Raw genomic sequence first — 25,378 nt, 5'->3', positions numbered from 1 at the left:
ATTTCCCCTATTTAAATTAATTCTTATAGAGGAATTGAATTGGTTTAACATCATTCTCTTAAAGTAGCATTCTTCAGAAGCATAACAACGTTACGCAAGGAGTTCCTATGCTGGCAAACATGACACTTTTAAACCCCCAAACTAAGCATTTTTATATACTAGCATATGGTAGATGAGAGAATCTCTAACGTCAGCTCATGAGTTTTATGCACAGGGAACCAAAGCTTTAACGACAGATGCGCTGTAAATGTTGAAAGTTAGGAAGGGGTCCAAACTACCACGATATATGCTAAAGGTCTAGGGGCAAAGTGCGTTCTCCCTGCCCAAGATAAATAAGACTATCCAGCTGCACTATCCAGCTGTACTCACTCAACTATTTTGTCACCAAGGTAGCTTAGCAATATACTTTCAAGGCTAGCTGATTACTGGTAACAAACTAATGAAGACAGTAGGCTGCTTTAATTGGTGCAACGGGTTGCATGAGGATGGGGTGGAGTTGGAACTCTTCTCAAGATGGTCTGGAGGCTTATTTGGGACTTGACTGGGAGCAAAGATTTGAGTGATGCTCCGGAGGGTGGGGGAAGCCTCTCTGGGGAGTGAGAGCCTTCAAGGCTGAAGATGCATCGTGGTGTGGGGGTAAGCGATTAGGCCGACACGTTCGTAAGCTTTTGAGGTTTCCAATTCTGACACCTTAACGAAGCCCAATTTCCAGAGAGCAGGTGCTCTACCCTTTTTGAAGATCAGGCCCCGTTAAGCTGTCTGACGGTTCGCACCCAAAACTAAAAATCATGAGTCACTGTTGGCCTCTCAGCCTGGGAGTGTCCTCTCCTACCCACGAGAGGAGTCCAGTCACGGATCAGAGTCGCCAACCCAACAGCTGCCTGAGGAAAAGGTAAACTGGAAATGCATAAGGTCTCCCACGGAACCGACGTTAGCTGGAAGATTCGCCGTTCTATTGAAGTCCTGGGGAGGGTAACAAGTTTCCCTTTTACAAGAGAGTTTGCTGTTAAATTTAGATGTCCTATTTTCCTCATTCCCACTACCTTGGCAAGGGCGTGCAGCCTTCCCTACAAGGCCTTCTGTCGTACAGTCTGTTATGATTTACTTCCCCCCAACAAATGTCTCAGCTTATAAGGTCTGTCTGTTCTTCCCATTTGCAATATTGGGCTTCGCTCTTAAATGGTTATCATCAGCATTTCATGCTTGCTCTTGGCTTCCCATCGGATGGCTCTCCACATCCTCTAGGGCTTAGGAGCCTGCAGTACATCACGTCACTTCGGAATAAGCAAAGTGCTACCATCTGATTTAGATTTGTAAGCTGCCTGGTATGTCCAAAAGAACTTCTATTGAAATTCAACTGTTTCCATCCAGTCTATTTTAAAGGCACCAGGTTGCTCCTTGTAATCAATTTGTTCAGCTCTTTTCTTGTTTGTCAGGCTCTCACAGTATCGGGCCCATAGGTCAACATGTTGCCAGGCTAACGCCAGGTGAAAGAGAAAAATGACTGAATGACAGTATTGCCATGTGTCACCCGGTCGGCTCCCTGCGTGCACTCAGAGCCGACCTGCTCACAAGGCACGTTTCTTTTAAAAGGTACATTTGACACTCCTTAGACTGGTGCAGCCTCAGTAGCCAGGAGCTGGAGTCTGCTCTGGTTCCTCTATCATTTAACACAATCCTTGTGAATGGCTCCTTGGATACTGGGCATGTTGCAGACATCAAGAAGAGCCCAGGTTGACTCTCGGAGGTCAGGCTGAATTCATGGAGCTGGCTCTTGGGGATGTAGGGGGAAACCCTCGTCAACTAAGCACTTGTGCTACACAGAGGCAAGAATTATGGAACCTCTCCAAGTTACGTCTCCCCCCTCCTCAGGTGTCCTTCAGAATCTCACTTCCAAAACTGCAATCCCAGAAAGCATTTGACCTCACTTGGTCTCCTGCAGTGGGACTTGTGCATTGTACCTACAGCTTTCGCACTAGTGAGGAGTCTGGGACACACACTCTACCTCCAGCCCTCCCGCACGTCCAGCTCCAAATCTTAGCCTGAGGCTAACAGACCCAAGCACGCTTATTGGCACTCACGCCGAGAAGCCACGCTGGCTGTCGCTCTTTGCTCCCTTCCTCCTGAGATGGGCACGTCCCTTCACCCCTGTCCCAGTTTGTCTACGGGTAAAGAAGAGAGGAGCCAATAGTATTATCTTGCTGAAGTGCACTGATACCAATGAAACTGACACGAATACTAGTTGTTATGGGCTAGAGCATGGGTTCCCAAACTGGGGGGCATGAAGAAATTCAAGGGGGGGTTCGAGGTGACCCAGCCCCCCCCATCTCAAGTTTTGCTGCCCCGGTCGGGGGTGGGTGTTGTGCGGTTGTTTTTTTTTCTCGACAAGTGTTGCTATTTTGGGGGGGGGGGTGAGGGTTTTTCAAAAATCAAAAAGGGGGCATGATGCCGAAAAGTTTGGGACCCACTGGTTTAGAGCCTCAATCCCACAAAGCTCAAGAGGTGCACATGGGCCTTACTTTCCAGTAAGGCTGTGAATGCTTAACCGGATAACTGGTTTGGATTAACTGGCAGGGGCTTTGTGATGCATCAGAACCAGAAATTCAGACCGAATAGTGCTGTGGATCCAGGTGGACTAGAATTAATTCAGAAACTTATGGGGACTTCCTCAGTAACCCTCCCCTAGTTTACACAATGCTAACTGACATTCTCGCACCTTCCAAGTCCATCTCCTCGAGACACACCTGAGTTATACAATTTAGCTATGGGTCTCACCTCTCCCCGAGTTCAGGAGTGTTTGTGCAACGGAACCAAACCTGAGACCTCTAGAACTTAGTGCATGAGCCTCTCCCGCTTGAGCTAAAAGCCAGCTGGCTCTCAACGAAGGCTGGATCATAGAATCCCAGGGCTGGAAGAGACCTCAAGAGGTCATCGAGTCCAGCCCACTGCCCAAAAAGGGCCCACCCCAACTAGAGCAAAGTCATTCTGTAGAGGAGGGGAGGCCTACCTGTGGCTCTCCTGAAGATAATATGTGCCTCCTGGCTCAGGCACTGACTCCAGGGGTGCAGCTACAGGTGCCAACTTCCCAGTGCTCAACTCCTGGCTCCACCTCCTCCTCCTCCAAGTGTATTGCACCCTTGCTCCTTCCCTCCCCCACTGAGCCTCCTGAGGGCCACGAAACAGCTGATCGCAGTGGGCAGGAGGCACAGGGAAGGAAGAGGAGGCGCTGATCAGTGGGGCTGCTGGTGGGCAACAGATACTGGAGACAGGAGAGGAGGCACCTGATGAGGACTGCTGTCAAATCACTGTAGCTCTTTGGTAATGTACATTGGTAAACTGTGGCTCCTTCTCAGGCTGGCCACATCTGCTGTAGAGCAAACTCATTCCTTCTCTCTCTAAGTAGTCTCAGTGCCACTACATGGGACAACGAGTAGTCCTGTACCACCTTAGAGACAAAAAAATATATAAAAAATAAAAGCCTCTCTGAGACCTTACTACATGGGGCAGTACACCACACCCAGTAGGAGTGTGGGTTACCTTTGCAATAAGCTGGAGAAGTAAGAAGTTGGATTGCACCTATGTCTAGTATCTATGGTTGTTGCAAATGGCAGTCAATAATCTAGGCAAGATATGAATCTGATCCCAGGTCTGGGAACCAAATCCTCTTAATGTTTTTAGTTTGTCTTTAATGGATTTCCTCCATAGCACTTAGGTCCTCCAGTCCTGGTCTAGCACTCCCATTGTGCTAGGTGCTGTACAAATACGGGATAAAAAGACAGGCACTGCCCATCTATAATATGAGGAACGACCCACGTCCCAATGTATTGTGAGGTGGTTAATTAACATTTATGGTGCTCTGTAAGACTATGTCAACACAGCAGTGTTATTTTGGAATAACTGATGTTATTCTGAAATAATCTCGTCCGTGGCTACCCACAAGCAGTAATTTTGACATACAGGCAGTCCCCGACTTACGAGCGGGTTACATTCTGAACACCTGGTCATAGCTCGATTTGGTCAGAAGTTGGAAATACCCTTAAAAGCGTTGCCCGTGCTGTTCAAAAAACTTGACATACATTGTTCTCAACTTGAAAGTATTATAATGGAGTTAATGGGAGGTTGGTCGTAAGTAGGGATGGTTGTAAGTCGGTGTGTTCGTAAGTTGGGGAGTGGCTGTAATGCCAAAATAATGTTGAGCTGGAGGACTTCTTACTCCGATTCCTGTACTCATCATTGTACGAAGAGTAAGGGAAGTCAGGGGAAGAGTGCTGTATCTCGAGATAACTGTGGCGTAGGCAGCGCCAAAAGTCAAAATAAGCTATTTCAACGTAAGCTATGTTGGCTCTGATGGCTCAAGCCAAACCCTGGCATGCAAACCCCAATGAACATTCAGATCTGAATACCTTCCCTCGGGCTGTTCTTTTGAGTTCATGACTCCTCTTTGACCTCCCAATGTGATGCTAAGGCAAATAGGGAACAGAACTGTAGAGTACTGGGGTCGGATGGGTGAGTCAGTTACAAGAGAGCTGCACCACATCCTGTAATCATGAAAACCAAAAAAAAAAAAAAAAAAAAAAAGCCGTTATTTCTCCATCTACCGTTGCTTGGGGGGAGTAGTCTGTAACAGGAAAGGGATTAAAGTCCCATGCACTCCCAGAAACCCACAGCAATCTACAGACTGACCTAGACAATGCATTTTAATTTCACAACATCCACTCTGCGCTAACGAGCAATTTTTGTTACCCTGGGATGAGTTTCGCCTTCTGAGAAATTAGACACAGCGACATGCTGCTCCTGACAGCAGGCCTGCCCCAGACAGATGAATCAGAATAGTAACTTTAGCAATTTCCACTGCCCTCTGTATTATCCCAACACTGTAAGTGTTCGTTCTTCCTGCCTGTGTTGCATTGCTGTCACTGTGCTGCCAGAGAGCCTGGGTTGTATACTTCCGTTACATACCACACAACCCCCACCCCCTGGCCATCTAAGGAGACACTGAGTGCAGTGCTGCACCCAGGAGTGAATGTCTAGGAAGAGCAAGCATCTACCCCTCGCAGAGAAGAACTGTCCAGAGGTGCAGAGGGAAACGCTGATAAATGTTTGTGCAAACAGAAAACTTTACCTCTTGTATTCAGGAGCTCCGCCCACTACAGTCAGAAGCCACAGAGCCTGTGTGTGGTGGTGGATTAGGCATTTGCATAGAAGAGTACTAGTCCTGCTGCATCAGCCATGGGGCTCAAACTCAGGGAGAAAGCTGCTTCCTTCTTCTTTGAATATGACACTCCTCGGATGGTGCTTGTGCAGAACAAGAAAGTGGGACTCATCTTCCGGCTGATCCAGCTCGTGGTGCTTGGATACATCATAGGGTAAGGCTTTTCTAGCTTATTCATAGTGTTCAGGGAGAAACTCTTCTGAACCTGCTAGATACCACACCTGCTGGCCAGCCACACAGTCAGTTCTCGATTGGCTCAGTGATTTGAATTTCTGTTCAGCTCCTTCTGGGTGAGAAGTAAAACCCTGAGCGAGGCATTGGCCAGATTCTAATGTTCTGGGTAATGAGATTGTGCTTCCTTACATCCCCCAAACAGTTTCAGCTGGGTACAATATTCTCTTTGTCGAGTCGTGTTCCACTGCACTGTTAAACAGTCGCTGTGTCAAATCCCAGAGGTGGCTGCATGTCAGTGATGACAAACACAGTGTATAAAATTTGTAAATCATTGTAGGCTCACTGGAAGAAAGGCTTTCTATAACGGGCTGATCCAAAGCTCTTTCTGTGATTGGTTCAGGCCCTTAATACCTGCTGCTGCTGCGCTTTTCAGTATATTAAAAGAAAAGCAGCCAGGGGTGGCTTTGTAATGTGTGCTCCCCAAGCGGCTGAAAGAGGGAGGAGGAAGGGAGAGGAAGGAGGCCGTATATTTTCCCCCCTCTCTAGTTCTTTTTCCCAAGAGGGAGATGAGACCAGCTTATGGGTTAAAGAATGAACCTAGGTTGTGGCATCCCCCAAAAAGCAAGGGGCAAATGTCTGTTTTGCTTTGCTTTGGCTTGAGGCCCGGCCTGAAGGCAGTTAAAACTCAACAGAAACTGTTTTAAACCACGAGTAAATAGAGCAAAGACGTCTAGAGCTCCTGACTGAAACTCAAAGGCAGGTCCCTGGGGGAACATGTGCGCTACAGGATAACACGGAAACATAGAATCATAGAATACTAGAACTGGAAGGCACCTCGGGAGGTCATCGAGTCCAGCCCCCTGCCCTCTTGGCAGGACCAAGCACTGTCTAGAGCCGTGTTTCTGAAAGTGTATCACAGAAACACTTTAATTGGCCACCCAAGTTTGTTTATGTACCGGCGCCACAGCCATAGGGCCCCATGGCTCCCTTTGGCTCCGTTTTGTCCTTTGCAGCCAAGGGGAGCTGCGGGAAGTGCGGCTGCAAAGGACAAAATGGAACCAGTGGGAGCTGTGAGGCCCTGTGGCCGTGGCACTGGAACTTAAACATACTGGGGAGGCCAGTTAAAATGTTTCTGAAAGCGTTTCTGAGGTACATTTTCAGAAGCACTTTCTAGACCAGGCATGTCCAAAGTCCGGCCCGCGGGCCAATTGCGGCCCGTGTTCCGGTTTAATACGTCCCCCGCTTCCTCCCCCTCTCCTGGCTCCCCGGCGCTCTTTTGAACTGGTGCGCCCAGCGCGCCGCTTCCGGCCGCGCCGCCGCCGCCCATGGCCTCCGCGGTCCTAGAGCCTGCCCTGTAGGGCACGTCCGCAGCCCCGCTCCCCCGCTCGGCTGCGGATTCGCCCTGCCTCCGAGCCGCCATGAGGCCGGCGTGCCCTGCGCTCTCCGCCCGCCTCTGACCCCGCGGGCCCCTCCGCCTTGGGGCTGAGAGTGCGGGGACGGCCCTCACGCATGTTCACTTCTTCAAATCTGGCCCTCTTTGAAAAAAGTTTGGACACCCCTGTTCTAGATCATCCCTGACAGATGTCTAGCCAACCTGCTCTGAAATATCTCCAGTGGTGGAGATTCCACAACCTCCCTAGGCAATTCATTCCAGTGTTTAGCCACCCTGACAATTGGGAAGTTTTTCCTCATGTCCAACCTAAATCTCCCTTGCTGCAATTTAAGCCCATTGCTTCTTGTCCTATCCTCACTCACCTCCTTGTAACACCCTTTTAGATACTTGAAAACTGCTATCATGGCTCCCTATCAGTCTTCTCTTTGCTAAGCTAAACAAGCCCAATTTTTTCAGTCTTCCCACATAGCTCTTGTTTTCTAGACTTTTAATCGTTTTTGTAGCTCTTCTCTGGACCTTCTCCAATTTCTCCACATCTTTCTTGAAATGTGGGGTCCAGAACTGGACACAATACTCCAACTGAGGCCTAATCAGCGCAGAGCAGAGTGGAAGAATGACTTATCGGGTCTTGCTCACAACACAATGCCTCCCAAAATCATGTTTGCTTTTTTGCAGCGGTGACACACTGTTGACTCATATTTAGCTTGTGGTCCACTATGACCCTTGGATCCTCTTCTAGATCCACTATGGCCCCCTAGATCCCTTTAAGGTTGAATTAAGATATGTAACTTCGGCTATGTTAATTGTGTAGCTGAAGTCGAAGTACCTTCACTTGACTTTTGCGCTGTCCACACTGCAGTAAGTTGAAGGGAAAACACTCTTCCTTAGACTTCCTTTACTCCTCATAGAATCAGGACTACTGGCATGGACCGAAGCAGCCTCTCCCAGTTTGAATTAGCATGTCTCCACTAGCCCCGCTAATTCGAACCCTGGAAGTTCGACGGCGGCAGCTGTAGTGTAGATATATCCTGGAAGTTTAGAGCTGTTTAGAGCTGCAGAAGGATCTCACAGCGAGTGTTCCCATGCCCTGAGTTGTCTGAGAAGTCTTCAGCACAAGTTTGTTTTTAAAAACTGGTTCTGAAGCAGCCGCCCCCAGCAGCTCTCAAACTCTGTAGTGTGGCACTGGGTGTGTTTCAAAAAGATGGCAGAATCCCTGCATCATGTACCCAATAGGCCTCGCTGCCTATTGAACACTCTCACCACAGTGCATGTGGGCCAGGCCAATGCTGAAATACACTGGTGGAGCCAGTCAAGTCCATGCACCAGCCTCCATCTCTGGGCAGGCCAGCTAAGGGGCCTGGTTAGCTCATCTGTTGCAGCCTCCCCTGGTGAGGCGCCTGTGAAGCGTCCAGAGGAACTTAAATTTCAATTCAAGGATGGGCGCCTTGAAGGAGGGCAGCCATGGGAGTAGCAGGCCACTGCCAGCTCCCGTAGCTATTTGCATCTCCCTGCACCAGTGGTGATGGGCCTGGTGAGGTACATTCAATGGTGGAACACTATGGATTTCCCACATGTACATAGAGTTGCCAGATGGTTTAACAAAAAATACCGAATCCCCTCCTACCCCATCCCACCCCCCCCAAAAAAAACCAACGGGAAAAAATTCTGTTGAGGGGGGGGGGGGAAAGGGGAGACCAAAGTTAAGCCAAAAAAAAAAAAAGGTGCTGTGCCTTTAAATGGCCCCACGCTCCTCACTCCCCTGCCCCTGCCAGACACATTAGGGGAAAATTGTCCCCTCTGGGCTTCCGTTCAAGGGAAACGAAATACTGGACATTTCACATGTCTAGTATTTTCTGTTGTATTTGTTTGTTTTTTACCGGACGGGGGACCCAAATACTGAACTGTCTGGGCAAAAACCGGACTCCTGGCAACCCTACATGTACACGGAAGATGGGCAAAGCCCCTAAAAATGGGCCTTAACTCCTCTTAGGAAATACCTCCCGGAGGGTTTCTAGGACAAGGCCCTAGCTTTCCAGAGCAGAAGGCCTGTCACTTCACATGCATATTGATGGGAGATTGGGTTGTTTAGCTCCAGTTTGTGGATGTTCTGGTCTAGTCACAATTAGCAGGAGGGGCAGCAGGTGAATCCCTTTTGTCCCCAACTAATAATGTCTTAGCGGACAGAGCAGCAGCCTCGCACGGGGGGGCTGATTGCTGGCATGGGGACAGCACAGGCCTGGGGTGGCCAAACTAGAACATAGATGAAAACTCACGTTCTGTGCAAGCACGGAAACGGCGGTGACAGATTAATTGATTTATTAAGTTTTGGTTTGTCGCCCACTCCGCTCTTTTTCTGACCAGCCCCATCCTTAATCTGAACTGGGGCGGGGGGAGGCTATTGCAGAACCAGACACAAACCAGAGATGTCAGGGAAGGGGAATACTTCCTGCAGTACCATGCCATGGGCAGGCAGCAAAGCCTCTGCACTGCTCCAAAGCCAGAATCCAGTCGTTTTTTTCCTTTTAACCTCAGCAAGTCAGTGTAATAAAGGCTGGCTGCATAAGCAATAAAAACAGCTGCCAGGCAGGTAGAAGGATAGTTCTAAACCCACTACCCAACCCCCACCCCCCACCCCCAACACCTAACTGGCTTGAAGACGAGACTTAAGTTCATGGAAGGGACCATGACGTAGCTCTTAGCAGCAAGTATTCCCAATGGCCAGTGATGCAACACTAGATGGGAAGGGCTCTGAATTCCTATGGAGAATTCTTTCACGGGTATCTGGCTGAAATGCTCCAGGTCTAACTGATCGCCATATTTGGGTCAGGAAGGAATTTTCCCCCAGATCAGATTGGCAGAGATTACGAGGTGAGGGAGGGGATGTCATCTTCCTCCACAACAAGGCACATGGCTCACTTGCAGGTTTAAAGTAGTGTAAATGGTGAATTCTCTGTAACAGAGGAAGTCTTTAAATTATAAATTGAGGACATCAGTAACTCAGACAGAGGTTATGGTTCTGTTCCAGGAGTGTATAGGTGAGCTTCTATGGCCTGTAATGTGCAATAAGTCAGACATTTTCCTACTAGAAGCAAACTCAGTATTAGCACACTGAAAAAAACAGAGGCCGCTTTATATTTCTGTAGCTTCCTCTTCCTTGGTACCCTGTTATCTATGCACTTCCTAAGATAGTGTTATCAATGCATCTCAAACATATGCAGTTCACATGGGCCTGAGGGTTTTCCCCAACTTAAAAGTTTACACGCAAAGAGATTTCTAACTATGGGGAGACTGAACTGATTCATTTGTGTTTTCCCTCGTGGTGCCCTACTGGAGTTGCTTTTATCCAGGGGAGGGTTCAGAAGGAAGTGAGTGTTAGCATGCACCATGTGAAAAAATGATCCCTTTGTTTGTCTTGGTGTGTGCTGAGTGCAGAATGCAGGTAGCAGATACAATGCATCTTATCCCAGGCTGTCCTAGCAACAGTAAGGCTTAGCCTGAACCCAAATCTTCAATCTGAGCATTCCCAGATACTGGAGGTTATTATAGAAGGGTACATCTACACTAGCCCCCTCATTTGAACTAGGGAGGCTAATGAGGGTGACCATGGAACAAGGGTGACATGGAATACCAAAATAGTGTGCCCATTATTTCAAAAAATATTTCGAAACAATGGGTGGCTTGTTAAGACGTGGGGTAGCTATTCCAGGATACTTCCAGGATGCTGAAATAGCTGCGCTGTGTAGATAAACCAATGGGCTGCGTCTAGACTGGCAAGTTTTTCCGCAAAAGCAGTTGCTTTTGCGGAAAAGCTTGCCAGCTGTCTACACTGGCCGCTTGAATTTGTGCAAGAACACTGACGATCTAATGTAAGATAGTCAGTGTTCTTGCGCAAATACTATGCTGCTCCCGCTCAGGAAAAAGTCTAGACAGATAAAAACTGTTTTGTGCAAAAAAGCCCTGATGGCAAAAATGACGATCGGGGATTTCTTGCGCAAAACTGCGTCTAGATTGGCATAGGCGCTTTTCCGCAAAAAGTGCTTTTGCGCAAAAGCGTCCGTGCCAATCTAGACACTCTTTTCCGCAAATGCTTTTAATGGAAAAACTTTTCCGTTAAAAGCATTTGCGGAAAATCATGCCAGTCTAGACGTAGCCTTAGAGACTAACATATTTATTTGGGCATAAGTGTTTGTGGACAAAACTCACTTTGTTCGATGCATCAGGCTTCGCCATGGAAGTTTATGCCCAAATAAAACTCGTTGTCTTCAAGGTGCCACTGGACTTCTATTGTTTTTGCAGGAAAAAGGTTGGTTTCAGATCACCAACTCTAAGCCAGAAACTAAATTATAAGTCTGGTTACAGGTAGGGCTCTTCTGCCCACCCTTCCATGCTATATTCATCATGCAGGAGAACAAGTCTCAATTCCCATTTTGTCTTCCTAGCTGCTGCCTCTGCCAGAAAGGCTTATTTTCAAAATCAACCCCTTACACACACACTTAGAAAAGAGTCATAGAATCATAGACTCCTGGAGCTAGAAGAGACCTCAGGAGTCAAGTCCACTCCATTGCCCAAAGCAGGACCAATGACAACTAAATCATCCCAGCCAGGGCTTTATCAAGCCAGGACTTAAAAACCTCTAGGGATGGAGATTCCATCCCCTCCCGAGGGAGCCCATCCCAGTGCTTCACCACCCTCCTAGGGAAATAGTTTTTCCTAATATCCAATGTAGACCTCCCCCACTGCAACATGAGACCATTGCTCCTTGTTCTGCCATCCGTCACCACTGAGAACAGCCTCTTTCCAACTTCCTGAAGGGAGGTTCCAGGCTGCTATCAAATCCCCCCTCATTCTTCTCTTAAAAGCCAGCTCTTAAGCCAGCTTCCCGCACATACCGGCTGCTTGCATGTAACCGTGACTGTTAACCAATTAGCCCAGGCTCATCAGTTAAGCGTGTACACGGTTACACTTTCACATCCCTATTGCAGACCTGCCCACTGCTGCGGGGTTATGGGTATTGAGACTTGGCGAGAATGAGCCACTCTCGAGTTACCAAGTCCACCTCTTCTTTTGTGAATTGCATTGTGCTTGATCTCCATCGGGAATGAGTCATGTCTGACAGCACCAGGAGCTGCTGAAATCCCTCAGTCTGAGTTTCCCAGCCTGGTTGCTCTCGCCAGCATCTGGCAATGCTGTTTGGGGGAGCTGGCTGCACGGCTAAGAGGGCAGTTCAGCCTCCGTGCTCATTAGCGTTCCCGGTGCCCTTCGCTCCCAGTGGAGTCAATGGGAGTTGAAGGTGCACCACACCTTGCCAGAGACTCCCACAGAAGCAGGCCCTTTATTTGTGGCTTCCCCGCTAAAATCTTCACACTCTTCAGCCTGCAATGACTGTAGTGTACCAGATAGGAGAAGGAAAACTCTGGTGATGCACGTGAAATTTTGCTTTGTGGTGTACGGAGCCGGACTGAGGCTACTGACTTGGTTGGTGGAGGCCTCGCAATGCTGATGTAATATCCGTCTCCTGGGTGTGTCGTTGGCAGTAGGGTTTGAACTTGGGGATTGCTGAATGGAAAACCAGGAGTCTCCACTTCCTGAGACAGCAGACCTCTGCTGACAGCACGTATCAGCCTCTATAAGGGTATGTCTACACTACAGTGTTATTTCAAAATATCTAATTTTGAAATAACATGTCTATACACAAAATGCATTTTGAAATAGCTTTTTTGCTATTTCAAAATAGCGCGTCCACACTGATTGGACACTGAATCGCATTTAAGACCAGACGGAACTGGTTCCGACAGGGCATCAGGTCAGAAGTTACCTTGTGGCCAGGGCGGCCAGCAGGGCACCCTGGGAAGGGCTGGAGGCCCCCTACTTCGAAATAAGCATCTACACAGCGCTTATTTCGATATAGCAATTTCAAAATTGGGCTATTCCTCGTGGAATGAGGTTTACCAATTTCAAAATAAGCCCTCCGCTATTTCGAATTAATTTTGAAATAGCCGTTGGCTTGTGTAGACGCTAGGAAAGTTATTTCAAAATAACGGCTGTTATTTCAAAATAACTTTGCCGTGTAGACATACCCTAATATACAGCCCAGCCACCACTGGAGGGGTGACGGTGCCACACTTAACCGGTGTACGTTAAATGGATTAGGGCTGCATTTGAAGTGGCATCCTAGGTGGCTTAGAAATTTCATTTTCTCTCCCCTAAACCACCAGGCACTTCGTTCCCCAGAGAGAGAAACATTCAGGGTACCCACAAATTCACCCATGATTAACACCACATGCTAATCAGCAGAGCGCAGCCTCTGACATGTTCTGCAGTGGCTTCCCCACGTGGCTAGCTACAGGCACCCACCACAGCTAATGACAGGCGTTCACCACCGCTGCCTCTATGCTCTGCTAGAAAACGGCCCCAGCAGGGCGCTTGCTGTTCATGCCAGAGCCGGTGGGATCAATGCCCATGCGCTGCAGAGGATGAAACCCAGATGTCTCTTTTTTTAGTCTGACTCTCGTGTGGATGATGCCATGAAGTCTGGCATTCCAGCCCCAGATGGACACCTGGCCTTGTTTACAATTTCTCACAGAGTTAATTAAAAGACAGGTTGTTCATGTGATAGGTTAACAAGTGTCAAAATCTGGCCATATTGAAAGTATTAGAGACTATATAAATGTGGTGAATCTTTCATAAATTAATCTGTAAACTAATATTTAGACAACTAATTTACGTAACTTACTGCTGCTGTCCTCAGCTTGCCAATTGTCAGCAGAAACTACACACTGGTTAATTATTAACCTGAGTTACATCAGACATACCTTCCACTCTTGGGCAGGGCGATGTTTAGACCATTAAGCGTTGTTCTGATTTAATTTCATCTGACAGAGGGTTTCTTCACATGCTTGATGAGGTCAAATTCAGAGTAAGAGCAGGGAAAACAATGGAGATTCCTCTCTCCTTCACCCCCATCCCACTCCCTGACTATATTGTGGCCTGTGAAATTAACCCACGTCACCAGCAAAGGAATAAATTGCCTAGGGAGGTTGTGTAGTCTCTATTATTGGAAGTATTTAGAAGTAGATTAGACAGACGTCTTCAGGGATGATCTCGATCAGGTGTATGGAAAATTTTTTGGGTCAGGGCCTACAGAAAAATCAGCTGGAGCTGCACACAAGTGAGAAGCAAAAAAACCCAAAACCACAAACAAATAACAAACCCTCCCTGTTGTGGCCCCTGACTGAGGCTATGTCTACAATATAGTGATCTATCGGGAAAAGGTATGCAAACTGAGCTCCGCAATTTACATACCTTTTTCTGATTTTTTTTTTTTTTTGGAAGAGGCTTTTCTGAAATTTGGCCTGTCTACACTGGGCCAAATTTTGTAAAAGCCTCCTCTTTTGGAAAAGCCTTCTTCCTCGTGGGAGGAGGAAGACAGGGCTTCCAAAAGAGTACGTCTGCTCTTCCGTTAAAAAAAAAAAAAAAGCAAAAGTTACCTGGACATGGCGGAGTTTTTCCAGGATACCTCCAGTATCCCAGAAAACCCCATAGTCTAGATATAGCCTGAGAAGGAAAAAGACACTACCCACATTCTCCTTTCACACCAGAGCCTAGAGGGGCCCAGACTAGTAGATTTTGTGTGCTCCAGTCCCGTGATGGGCCGGCAGGGGGCGGCTGGAACACCAATGCGGGCTCCCCAATGCTGGGGGAGTCCCCTGAGCTTTGGGGGTCAGATGCAGGTAAACCGGGGGCTGCATCCTGATCTAGATAATGCTTGGTCCTGCCGTGAGGACAAGGGTTTGGACTTTATGACCTCTCGAGGTTCCTTCGAGTTCTAGGATTCTGTGATTCTATGAAAAGCTGCTGAATCCACATTGGTAAAGAACATATATTTTAATTTGAAGATCTCTTGCTTTATGGAACCATTATCTATACTATGTTGAAATCTAGAGACAGTGGAGTCCATCTTAAACCCTAATTTAAGAGGGTTAGCAAATGATTAGAAAAGAGGACTAGAAACTGGGACTTTCAGGACTGTGGGTTTCCATTTCCGATTTTCAAACTGGCTGCCTTAGATTTTTTTTCAATTCCTAACTTTAAAATCTTTTAAAAGGGAGAGGAGTTTCCCTCCACTTTTGGGGGGAGGGTGCAGAGTGGCTGAACAAGTTACTTCTGTAGCACACGTTGATGCCTGTAGATGAAAGATGCTACGGAAGAGATTGAAAAGCCTTCAAGATAAGGATTCTGATGTAGGTCTATTTCCGCAGCTCTCCTTCATGCCAGTATCCTTTGTGGACTCAGCAGGCTTGCTTGTGTAAGCTAGCCTGCTGAGATCTGCAACACATTTAATATAGTGCCTGGAAGGTATTTTAGCTGTTTGTGATTCTGGACCAAGTGCTGACTAGGACTTGCAGGACTGTGCAAAAAGGAACAGTGGTGGTAGTAAGGGACGGGGGAAGTTTAACACCAAAGTTTGGTCTGAGTTACATTTTTGATTGAGCTGAAGCAACTCCTGTTCTTCACCAGGAATTTCAAAATATATTTTACACAGAAATAGCTCAGTAATGCCTTCCAAATCCACCGACAGCACTGTCCATCTGCAATTGCTTTACCAACATGACTGAGTTCATACGCCCAGCACTTCTCGTTCTGCAGATGAGGGAATTGAAGTCTGTCAATACAGTTAAGGAAAAAAATGTCTAGTGTGGCCTCTGCTTCTGAGTGCCTTGGGAAATGTCCAACTTCTGGTGCCACATGGGCCTGATTTTCAGAGGAGCTAATACTATTGCAGGCCTCGCCCTTGGCTTCCAAAGCAGGAGTCCCAAAAACCTGAGGCCACACTTGAAAACTTAGGAAACCCAGGTAAGCCCAAGGAGTTAGTGGCAGACTGAGGAACAGAAACCAGCTCCCCAAACACACTGTTGTTCTTCAACTACTGCACTACACTTCCTCCTCCTAGCTATCTGCCTTCCGCAGTCTGTAAGTGGAGCTATTCTATCTACTCCATCCTGTTAACAAGTAATTAGACAAAAACCAGAGACGACCCCCCCCCCCCCGCGCTCCTAATGAATGTGATGTTCTGTAACTCATCTGGATGACTTTGTTTGCCTAGGTGGGTTTTCCTCTATGAGAAGGGCTATCAGTCAGAGGATGGCATCATCAGCTCGGTCTCGGTGAAGCTGAAAGGTTTAACCGTTACTAACATTAGTGGGATGGGCCCACGCGTCTGGGATGTGGCTGACTATGTTTTTCCACCTCAGGTAAGGAGGAGGGCAGGTTTTGCTGATCGCTGTCCTTTATGGGCACTTGTGGAGGAGAGGGAACCAGCCAATGGCTCTCAGGCCTGGTTAGTGCAGGACCACCACTGTCTGATAGGACGTCCTGCAACACACTCGGGGCCCTTTTTCTAGGGGTCCTGAGCATCTGCCACTTTTCTTAAGGCCAACAGGGACTGAAGGTGCTTAAGCCCCTCTTAAGGAAATCAGGCCACAAGTAACTGTCCGCTCTCGACTAGTTACCGTTTATTTCCTGCCTGTATTATAGTGATGTCTGAACCATTTTGGATAAGATTAGAATAGATTTTCCTTCCAGCCCTACTACTTCCATGCTCTGTCCTCCCCTCCTCTCCCCCATCTTCTCTGTGTCTACTTGACTCTCCTCCTCTTCAGGGGTGAGGCCTGACTACCCTCATCCCCCTAGAGACTAGGGCCTCTCTGGACTCTGTTCTGAGACGTGGAGGCTCTTGTCCCCTCTCTCCAAAGCAGGGGCTCCAAACTGCTGATGGGGCTGAGGAGAGGTGCAGCACCCAACAGCAGCCCAAAAGGATGTGTCCCCAGGAGACAGTGTTGGCCTCACTGTCCCTAGTCTCCTTATTTGGGGGGGTGATGTTTTATCTCCTTTTCCTCCTGCTGCTGCTCCCCCTTGTAGCATCCATGGGAGAGACTCCTTGCCCCTCACGAGACACTAGCTGGTTGAGTCTTTAAAGTGGCGGTGTTGGGAAGAGGGTGAAGGATGAGTCTGCCTAAGTGAGGAAGGGTCAGCAGGGTTGTTCACCACCTGGGACACAGTCAGATGGAGGATTTGTGCACAACTGCAGTGTCTTATGCCCAGTAATTCCCCTCCCCCACCCACACCCACACACCATGACGACTCGCTTGAAAATAAGTTTCCGTTACTGACCTGATTCCATTCCTCTTTGTAGGGGGACAGTTCTTTTGTGGTGATGACGAATGTCATTATCACCCATGGACAGAAGCAGGATATTTGCCCTGAGGTAAATAGAGTTGTTTTATATTTGCGGGGCTTTATTATTATTATTATTATTTATTATTTAGGCTTATTGGGGATGAGTGAATGAATTCAGGAAAAAAATCAGGTCTCTTCCCTCTCTTCCCCCACCCCCTAATATTTACCTAAAATTCCACACAGCCCCCAGAACTTCCCTGGAACTATCCCCCTTTTTGGCTGGTTATTTCAATAAGAACTCTGGAGTCACACATTTCCTCTTTGCACAGTAATAGGCAAGTCAGTTCACAAAGGGTTCCTCCCTGATGGATAAGAGACAGCCTCTAAGCAAGAGCAGGCCAGGGTGGAATTGTTTCCTATTATAGTAAAGCCCCATTTTCTCCTAGCTTACAAATCCCACTGTTTCCCCACCAATTTGCTAGTGGCAAGCTTCTAATCTTTACCTTTATGGATATTATGCTTATTCTTTTTGGCAAAGAAATACCTTGTTTATAAGCAGGGGAAAGCTATTGTTAATGTGGTGGATGCATTGTATTACAGTTGCCTTCCGTAATAAAACACTCTGGGAACTAACAAGCCCATTAGCAAATCTATTTTCAGCCTCCCCATTTCAAATGTGACTTTTGGTAACTCTTGTTATGTGGTTTCCAAAGAATTTGCATTTGCTCAGCAGAGACATGGTCGGGAAGCAGAGTTTTCCTTCTGATATCAGACGGATTTGCCAAGTCTCCGAAATTCCAGAGTCGCAAAGAAACGTTGTATCTCCTGTGGCTACCTGTACTCAGAGTCACTCAGGAATGCTCTGCGCAGTGTGGCTGAAATTTCCAAAGCCATTTAAAGGATTTGGCTGCTCAAATCCCCCTTAATTTTTAAGTGGAAATTTCAACATCCAAATCCTCTTTAGCAGAACTGAGAATCCCAGCCTGTATAGATATAACAAGGACCAGTACAGCTCCTCTGGGAAAATTGGATTTTCTACTTAATTCATTTACATTTACCCTGGCATCATTTATACTTGTATTCACAGTATACTACTGTCTTTTGTGAGGCAGAGGATGGCACTTCGGTATCTGCTTAGGCCCAACAGTGAAAGTAGTCAAATCCTTTAGGGGTTTTCCTCCTCATATTCTAGGAACAGCTGTCTAGAAGATCTGCCACCCAAGAGCATGATCCTCAATCCGGTTTAGGGCTTCTCTTCACTACTTTGTGTTATAACTCCAACGTTGCCCCTCATTCTAGTCATGTCCCCATGCAAAACCCCTCAAATTGAGTGTGCTGGAGCTTTTAACTTGAGTTGCCTGGCTCCTCAGGAGGTACAGGTACAGCTTAAGTGAGTTCAATTTGTCATCCGCTCGTCCAGTCGCTCAGAGCGGCTCTAGTGTTACTTTGCAACCTGGTTGCTGTTGCTCGAGCTAGGGTGGCTACGAGCGGTGACAACTCAAGTTACTCTGCAGTAAAGACACAGCTTGAGGGCTTGTCTATGTGGAAGGTTACATGCAGCACGCCAGTATGTTGGGGATTTGCATCCTTGTTTGCCACGCAGCAATGTCCCATGTAGATAAGCCCTTAGTCTAAAGATAATTGGAGTTCCCCACTACGGACAGTGCAGAAAGAACAAAGAGGAGTCCTGTGGCACCTAATAGACCAAGGGTGGGCAAGAGCAGTGTTCCCTCTAATACTGCCGCCCAGCTTCACAGGTGATTAATTAGCCCTGCCCAGTCAGTCAGCTCCATGCAGGGAGCCCTGAGCCTCTGACTGGGCGGGGCTGATGCCTGGGAGCAGGGACAAGCAAGCCCTTTCAGGAAGTGGGTAGAATCTTCTATTTAAAGGACTGTACTTCCCTTGGGTATAATTGCTGTCGTCATTGCATTCTCCTGCATCTGGCAGCTGTGGGGAAGGTATGAGCCCTTTAAATAGGCAACACACTAGAGGCGCGGGAGCTGCGAGCCCTTTAAATAGAAACAGTTGAAAGGGCTGGCAGCTCCTCCCACCCCGCTAACGTGATGCCTGGGAGCCACAGGGGAGGCATAAGCCCTTTCAACTCTTGCTATTTAAAGGTCCCGCCCCTTCCACCTGAGGTCCCGCCCCTTCTGCCTGAGGCCCTGCCCCTTCTGGGGCAGCCCACAACTGCTTCAAAAATTTCTGAAGTGTCTCACCTTCAAAAATGATTTGCCCATCCCTGTTACAGACAGATATATTAGGGTAAAACCCACTTCATCAGATGAATTGGAGGGGAAGTTACAGAAGAAGGGGTATAGCTGATGAAGTGGGTTTAACCCACCAAAGCTTAGGCCCAAATAAATCTGTTAGTCTCAAAGTTGCCACAGGACTCCTCGTTGTTTTTGCAGATACAGACTAGCAGGGCCACCCCTCTGAGACAGTACAGATAGAGATTGCTGGGCACCTGACTCCCAGCCACTGAGAGATGTCTGCTTTCTTTCCCACCACAGCTGCCAGATGCTGGAGAATGCAATAATGACAGCGATTGTACCCAAGGGAAGTACAGTCGCCAAGGGCAAGGTAAGAAATGAAGCATTCAGACTGTGAGCTCTTCAGAGCAGGGACTTTGTCTTTCATTGCCTCTGAAATTCCTAACTTGCTTTTGGTGCTATCGGAGTAGCAGGCTGCCAGCAGTTCTTAGTCAGATGGTACAATGAGAGGGGAGATCTAGGTTGGATATTAGCAAAAACCATTTCCCGAGGAGGGTGGTGAAGCACTGGGATGGGTTCTCTAGGGAGTGGGTAGAATCTCCATCCTTAGAGGTTTTTAAGTCTCAGTTTGACAAAGCCCTGGCTGGGATGATTTAGTTGGGGTTGGTCCTGCTTTGGGCACAGGGCTGGACTCGATGACTCCTGAGGTCTCTTCCCACCCTAGGATTCTGTGATAACAGAAATGCAGGGATTAGATGGGACAGATTCTTTGTTACTTTCTCACAGTGCAAGGAAGGTGGCAGAGACGGGCTGAACTCACAGGAAAGGATCAGATGAATCTGAATGTGAGAAGATTCTTTCCTGTTCCCATTCCTTGGGAAAAGGGTCACGTTCTATCACATCCACACCTGCCTGTGCCTCACTGGCAGCAGAAAATCACACACACACACACACACACACACACTCTTCAGTGCCAGAGTTACTAACTTCCTTCTCAGGGGTTCACCTTCCAATCCACACCTGCCTGTGCCCCGCTCTGCAGAAGGGTTGCGAGAGCAGAGAATCCCCAAATGCAGGACAAAAAAAGCCCTTCTCAGGCATTGATGCTAGTCTGTAACAACCACAGAGGTTGCATAGATACAGGGAAGATACACTGAGCAATCCAGAGGAATCCACAGAGGAAGTTTTGGGCAGGAAAGGGGAGGAGACGGGCATCCTCTCATGGGAGGAGGGGTGGTTTAGCTGCAGTATCAGCCAACACCAGGAAACAGCAAGCTGGAAGAGACAAACAATGCACATCAGGAGAGAGGCCTGTATCCCCCCAAGATGGAGGTGGGGAACCTTTTTTGGGTTGGGGGCTGCTGACCCACAGAAAATCAGTTGGGGACTGGGGGCGGCAGGGAGGCAATGGGGGGGCTGGCTTGCCAGCATTGGCTCCCCAATGCTGGGGAAAGCCCTAAGCCTCAGGGTCCAGATCCAGGCAACCCAGGGGTTCCATGCAGCCCACGGGCCTTAGGTTCCCCACCCCTGCCCCAAGAGAACTCTCCCCAAGAATGCTCTAGAGTGGTGAGCAAACTGAGGCAGGGAAATGCCTGTAGCTTGTCTTGTCTTTGTGTATATCTGGGTATTTCTCATGCTACTCTGTAAAGAGCCAATAGTTTTATAACCCTGCTGAGGGCCTATCTGCATTGTATGTGCTATACCTGTCACGTGCCCTAGAAAAATTAATCTTTGAACCCAGAACATCCACACAACTGGAGTTTTGGGAAAGGGTGTGATTAAAGATGGAAAGTCCGAAGGGTCAATATTAATTCCCGGGCCAGGCAGCGGGACTTTGGGGTTTGAACCAGATTCTCTGTCTTATACCCCCTCTCAAGAGTACGCCTAGAAACCCGGCCAGAGACAGAGCTAGGGGCATTACACTTACAGGAGTCAGTGGTTGGATCCCTCACAGCAGTGTGGTGAGTGTCTAGGGGAACCACTCAACTAGATCTGTGACAACAGGCGCTGCTAAAAACTGAGCAGCTATCTGGACTCACAAGAAACAGGATCTCCTGATCTTCAAGACAACAACTGCTTCCTACCACTCAAGCAGAGCTATTTGCTGGAATGGTTGGGGGAGTCAGAATTCCTGGGATCCATCTGTGGCTTTGCCAAGGACTCGTTCTTGGGCCTTACCCAACTCCCTTAGCTTCAGTCTTCAGAGTGAAATCCCCCCCTATTTGTTGGTGTAAGAGCTGAATAGACCCAGTGTGGACCATCTGCACAGGTGTGAATCTGACCCACATAGTGTTATTGTCCCTCTGGGTACGTCTACACAGTGGCGCTGTTTTGGGATAACAGACTTATCCTGAAATAGTGTTCTGCGCTGTCTACACAAGAAGCCTGTTATTTCGAAATACAGTCAAAATAATAGGTGTCTTAGGCCAGCTTCCTGTAAACTTTGTTGCATGAGGAATAAGGAAGATGCTCTATTTTGAAATTTAAATCTCAAAATAAGCTCGAAATAAGTTACACAATTTGCATAGCTCAAATTGCGTATCTTATGTTGAGCCAGTGCCACTGTGTAGACGCGCCCTCTAAGTATTAAAACTGGCTGAGTTATCCCTAGACCAATTACAAAGCCTCACAGACACTCTGCTTCAACGTTATTGCTTTCCTCGAGGCACATGTGATATGTGCCACCATGCTGTGCCTATCATCATAATTACTGTATTTATTAGTTACTGTTTTGCTATAACTTTTAGAGTCTCCATGCGAGATTGGAGTGTCATGGGGGTGTAAGAGAAAGAGATGGCCTGTGTTCCAAAAAGCTTACAAAGCAAACTGACAAAAGAGAAAGGGAGGATAGTGATCCCTGTTTCGCAGCGGGGCAGCCGAGACACAAAGAGATGATGTGACTTGGTTACAGTCACACTGGGAGTCGGTGGTAGAACTGTGATTTGCACCCAAGTCTCCAGAGGCCTGGGAGCACAAGGCTGCCCTCTGTCTCAATAATGTGACATTTGGCAGGGAGCATCTCTAGCTCTTGGACAGTCTCATTATCCAGCCACAAGTGTGACCTTTAAACTCTATTTCCTTCAGGAATCATGACTGGGAAGTGTGTCAATTTCAACAGAGATGACAAGACCTGTGAGATTTTTGGCTGGTGCCCAGTAGAAGAAGATGATCAGATTCCTAAGTAAGAAATGGTCCTATTTTCGGTCATGTTTCCCTACTTGGTTGCGAGGGGCATTGCTAGGGTGGGCTGTAAGCTCAGGGTTGCACTGGAACAAGACCACTGAATAACTATTGCTGCTCATGAGCCAAATCCCGAAGCTCCTACTCAGGCCAAACTCTAATGGGGCCAAATGCTGACCCTGCTGCTCCATGACATGGGCACAACTTTGCAGAGTGGTAAATACCTCCTTGGTGGTGGGCTGCAGTGGCAGGCGCCATGTGCTGCAGTTTCAAGATCACGGCACCTATATCCACCCTCCATGGTCCCATGAGGGCACCCGCTTAAGGTTTCTGGCTTCCAGGTATCTCCTCTCTTGGGCAGAGACCTCTGTCACTCCCTTCAGGATGGGGCTTTCAGGCTGCACGGCACCCCACCAGCCAGTCTCCGATATCCCTGGCAAGCCAGTCTGCCTACAGGCCAGCCCCAGTGCATTGCTTTCTGTCTTAGAGAGCGCAGAACAGCGCACTGCCAGCCGTTACAAGTTACCACCCAGTTCTTTCTGAGCAAGCACACTTATTCTTAGGGCAAAAGCATTACAGAGAAAACATAAACAGCCAGACCAGAACTTACACTCGTACTCAAAGCTTAGCAGTGGTCACCCCCAACTCCGTCTACAGTATGGTAGGTGTCAGTCTTTCCACTCTCACAAGAATTTGCCCCCTAGGTTACAAGTTCATTCAGATTTTCAGTGAGGAACCAGACCCCCAGTGGGGCTATTCAGCGGTTTCTTTATACACCATAGGCCTTTGCTTTCCTCCAGCCGGGACTGGGTGATCACCAGTCAATGGCCCTCTCCTCAGGACGTAGCTTCAAAAGGCTGGGGTTGTAGAATTTGCAATAACCATTCCCCAGGTAATCCTCTTAACACTTAGAGTGCATCTATGCAGCAGGGCTTAACTCGAAATAAGCTACACAAATTGAGCTACCTCAGTTGGGTCGCTTATTTTGAAATGTGGAGCATCTACACAGCACTTACTTCAATACAGAGCAGTCTTCCTCCCACTTTCCTTACTCCTCGTACAATGAGGGTTACAGGCGACGGAGTAAGAAGTCCTCCAGCTTGACAGTATTTTGACTTTATTTCGAAATAATGTTGCTGTGTAGACGTACCCTTATTGTATCAGACAGGAACGGGCTTTCGGGACATTTCAATACCGTTAGGTGCTGGGTTTAGGGTACGGCTCCTGGATGGTGTTGGCAGCCTGTGATATACCGTGGGTCAGGCCAGAATATGATCTTCTGGTTTTTACCTCTCTTGAACTCCTTACACTTCCCAAATTTCACATCTGTCACAGCCCTTATTAGCAACCAAGACGTTTCCCTCACACTTGCACACTTGTATACCTGGGTGGGAAATACCAAGGAGACATACTCACTAATATACATGTAAGAGCAACAGGGGCCTTCGTTGCTTCCTTTTCCTGATCCTTGAGCTGCAGATCACAGTCTCCCCTTTTGGTCTGTGGTGTGTTTGAGTGGTCGGGGCTGTCACGGTTACCGAGCTAGCTGTGAACCTGTCCTCTCTCTGGTCTCTCGGAGCGCACCATTTGCGTCGTTAGCATTTACTACGATTCTTCCACATTTAGACCCTCCCTGGGCTACAGTTCCCTGTGGATCAACTAATCAAATCCAGCAGGTTCAGCTGAACTCAGGTACCTGCTGCTCTTCCCTTCAGGAGTCTGCGATTGATAGTTCCCGGGGACCAGACCGCTTTCCTGAAACTCAAGGAGGATTTATTTTAACATTTTGAGAAAAAGGATTTTAAATCCATCGTCTCTCTTAGATAAAGGCTTCCCATTGCCTGAGGGTAACCCGGGCAGGCCTAACCTGTAGTCACACTGAATGACATAGGCATGCAGTGGCGCTGGAACAATTCTTGGAGTGGGGGTGCTGCACCCCCTCCAGCCCTGTCTGCACCAGCAGCAGAGCCCCCGAAGCTGGTGGCCAAGCAGGCTCCCGGGGCCAGCAGCGGAGCCCCTGGGCACAGGGCCAGCAGCCGAGAGGAGGTAGGCAGAGTGGACCCTCAGGGCAGCAGTGGGGCAAGCGGTTAGGAGCATGCTGGGTGGGTAGCCAGGACACTGGGGCTGGCAATAGAGCCCCAGGCACCAGTAGCTGAGGGGGATCCCAGGCTGGCAGCTGAGGAGAATGCCAGACAGGCCGCAGAGTCCCCAGGTCAACAGTCGTTGATGACCAGGAGCCCCACGTACAGTGCTGGCAGCCAGGACCTTGGGGCCCTCACCAGAGCCCTCAGGGCCAGCAGTGCAGGGGCAAGGACACTGGGCACAAAACCTGGAGGCACTACAGTGCGTGCGCTTACACACACACACACACACACACACACACACACACACACACACACCCACCTTCGCTCCAACTTCACGTGAACTACAGGTGTGGAGATTGCTGCAGGATTTTGCGCGGGGTCCTGCTTGTCCCTAGCCTTGCACCCAGGACACCTGTCCGGAGCTCTGCTATAGTCCCAGTCTCAACCCACCCACCCCACACCCTCCTGGAGCCATGGCCTGGTCCTAGCCCCAGCTCTGAGGGGGCACGGATAAGGGTAAGAAGAATGTGAAGTAAAAAGTTTGGGGACCACTGGCTTTCAGCACCCCCTCTGTGAAAAGTGCTCCAGCGCCACTTCTGCCCTCTCGAGAGAATGTTCCCTTTTAAACCTGCCACGGACCTTTTAATAGGCCTTCTCCTCTCTTGGTATCGTCGCTTAACCGCTCTCAAGGGTTAGCAGAGAAGCGGCTTAACTGGAACCTTTCTTCCCTTCCTGCTTGTTTTCCCATGACCGCCGCCTATGAACCGAAAACCCTAGAAAGCCTCTAAGTCGTAACCATCTCACCATACTGTATTCATAACTTACAGAGCTGCTCCAAATCCATCCCAGAGTCTTCCAGACATTCTCGCAAAGGTTCTTCCCCTTTCAGGGTAAGTCAAAGTTTCCAACAAAGGGAGACACCCAGCAACTTCCTCCTTCGCCCCCCCAT

At 48.3% G+C, this 25,378-nt stretch overlaps 1 protein-coding gene across 3 annotated transcripts in view; it reads left to right on the top strand.

Annotated features, from left to right (window-relative positions):
* The first annotated feature begins 3,564 nt into the window (after nt 1–3,564).
* Nucleotides 3,565–25,378, top strand: part of P2RX1 (purinergic receptor P2X 1) — a 46,734-nt gene continuing 24,920 nt past the window's right edge. Inside the window, exons 1-6 of one of the 3 annotated variants that reach the window (XM_089772095.1) lie at nt 3,565–5,366; nt 15,883–16,030; nt 16,972–17,043; nt 19,466–19,535; nt 22,250–22,346; nt 25,257–25,319. In XM_089772095.1, coding sequence (XP_089628221.1) covers nt 5,230–5,366; nt 15,883–16,030; nt 16,972–17,043; nt 19,466–19,535; nt 22,250–22,346; nt 25,257–25,319 — 587 coding nt within the window. In that variant the 5' untranslated portion in view covers nt 3,565–5,229. The remainder of the gene's footprint in view (nt 5,367–15,882; nt 16,031–16,971; nt 17,044–19,465; nt 19,536–22,249; nt 22,347–25,256; nt 25,320–25,378) is intronic. The other 2 variants (XM_089772098.1, XM_089772097.1) reach the window with 2 other exon arrangements.

The sequence above is a fragment of the Pelodiscus sinensis genome, chromosome 21, assembly GCF_052426305.1.
Source record: "Pelodiscus sinensis isolate ZL-2025 chromosome 21, ASM5242630v1, whole genome shotgun sequence".
Classification (NCBI taxonomy): domain Eukaryota; kingdom Metazoa; phylum Chordata; order Testudines; family Trionychidae; genus Pelodiscus; species Pelodiscus sinensis.
Note: the sequence above shows the minus strand (reverse complement) of the source record. Positions and strands in the feature narration are given on the sequence as shown.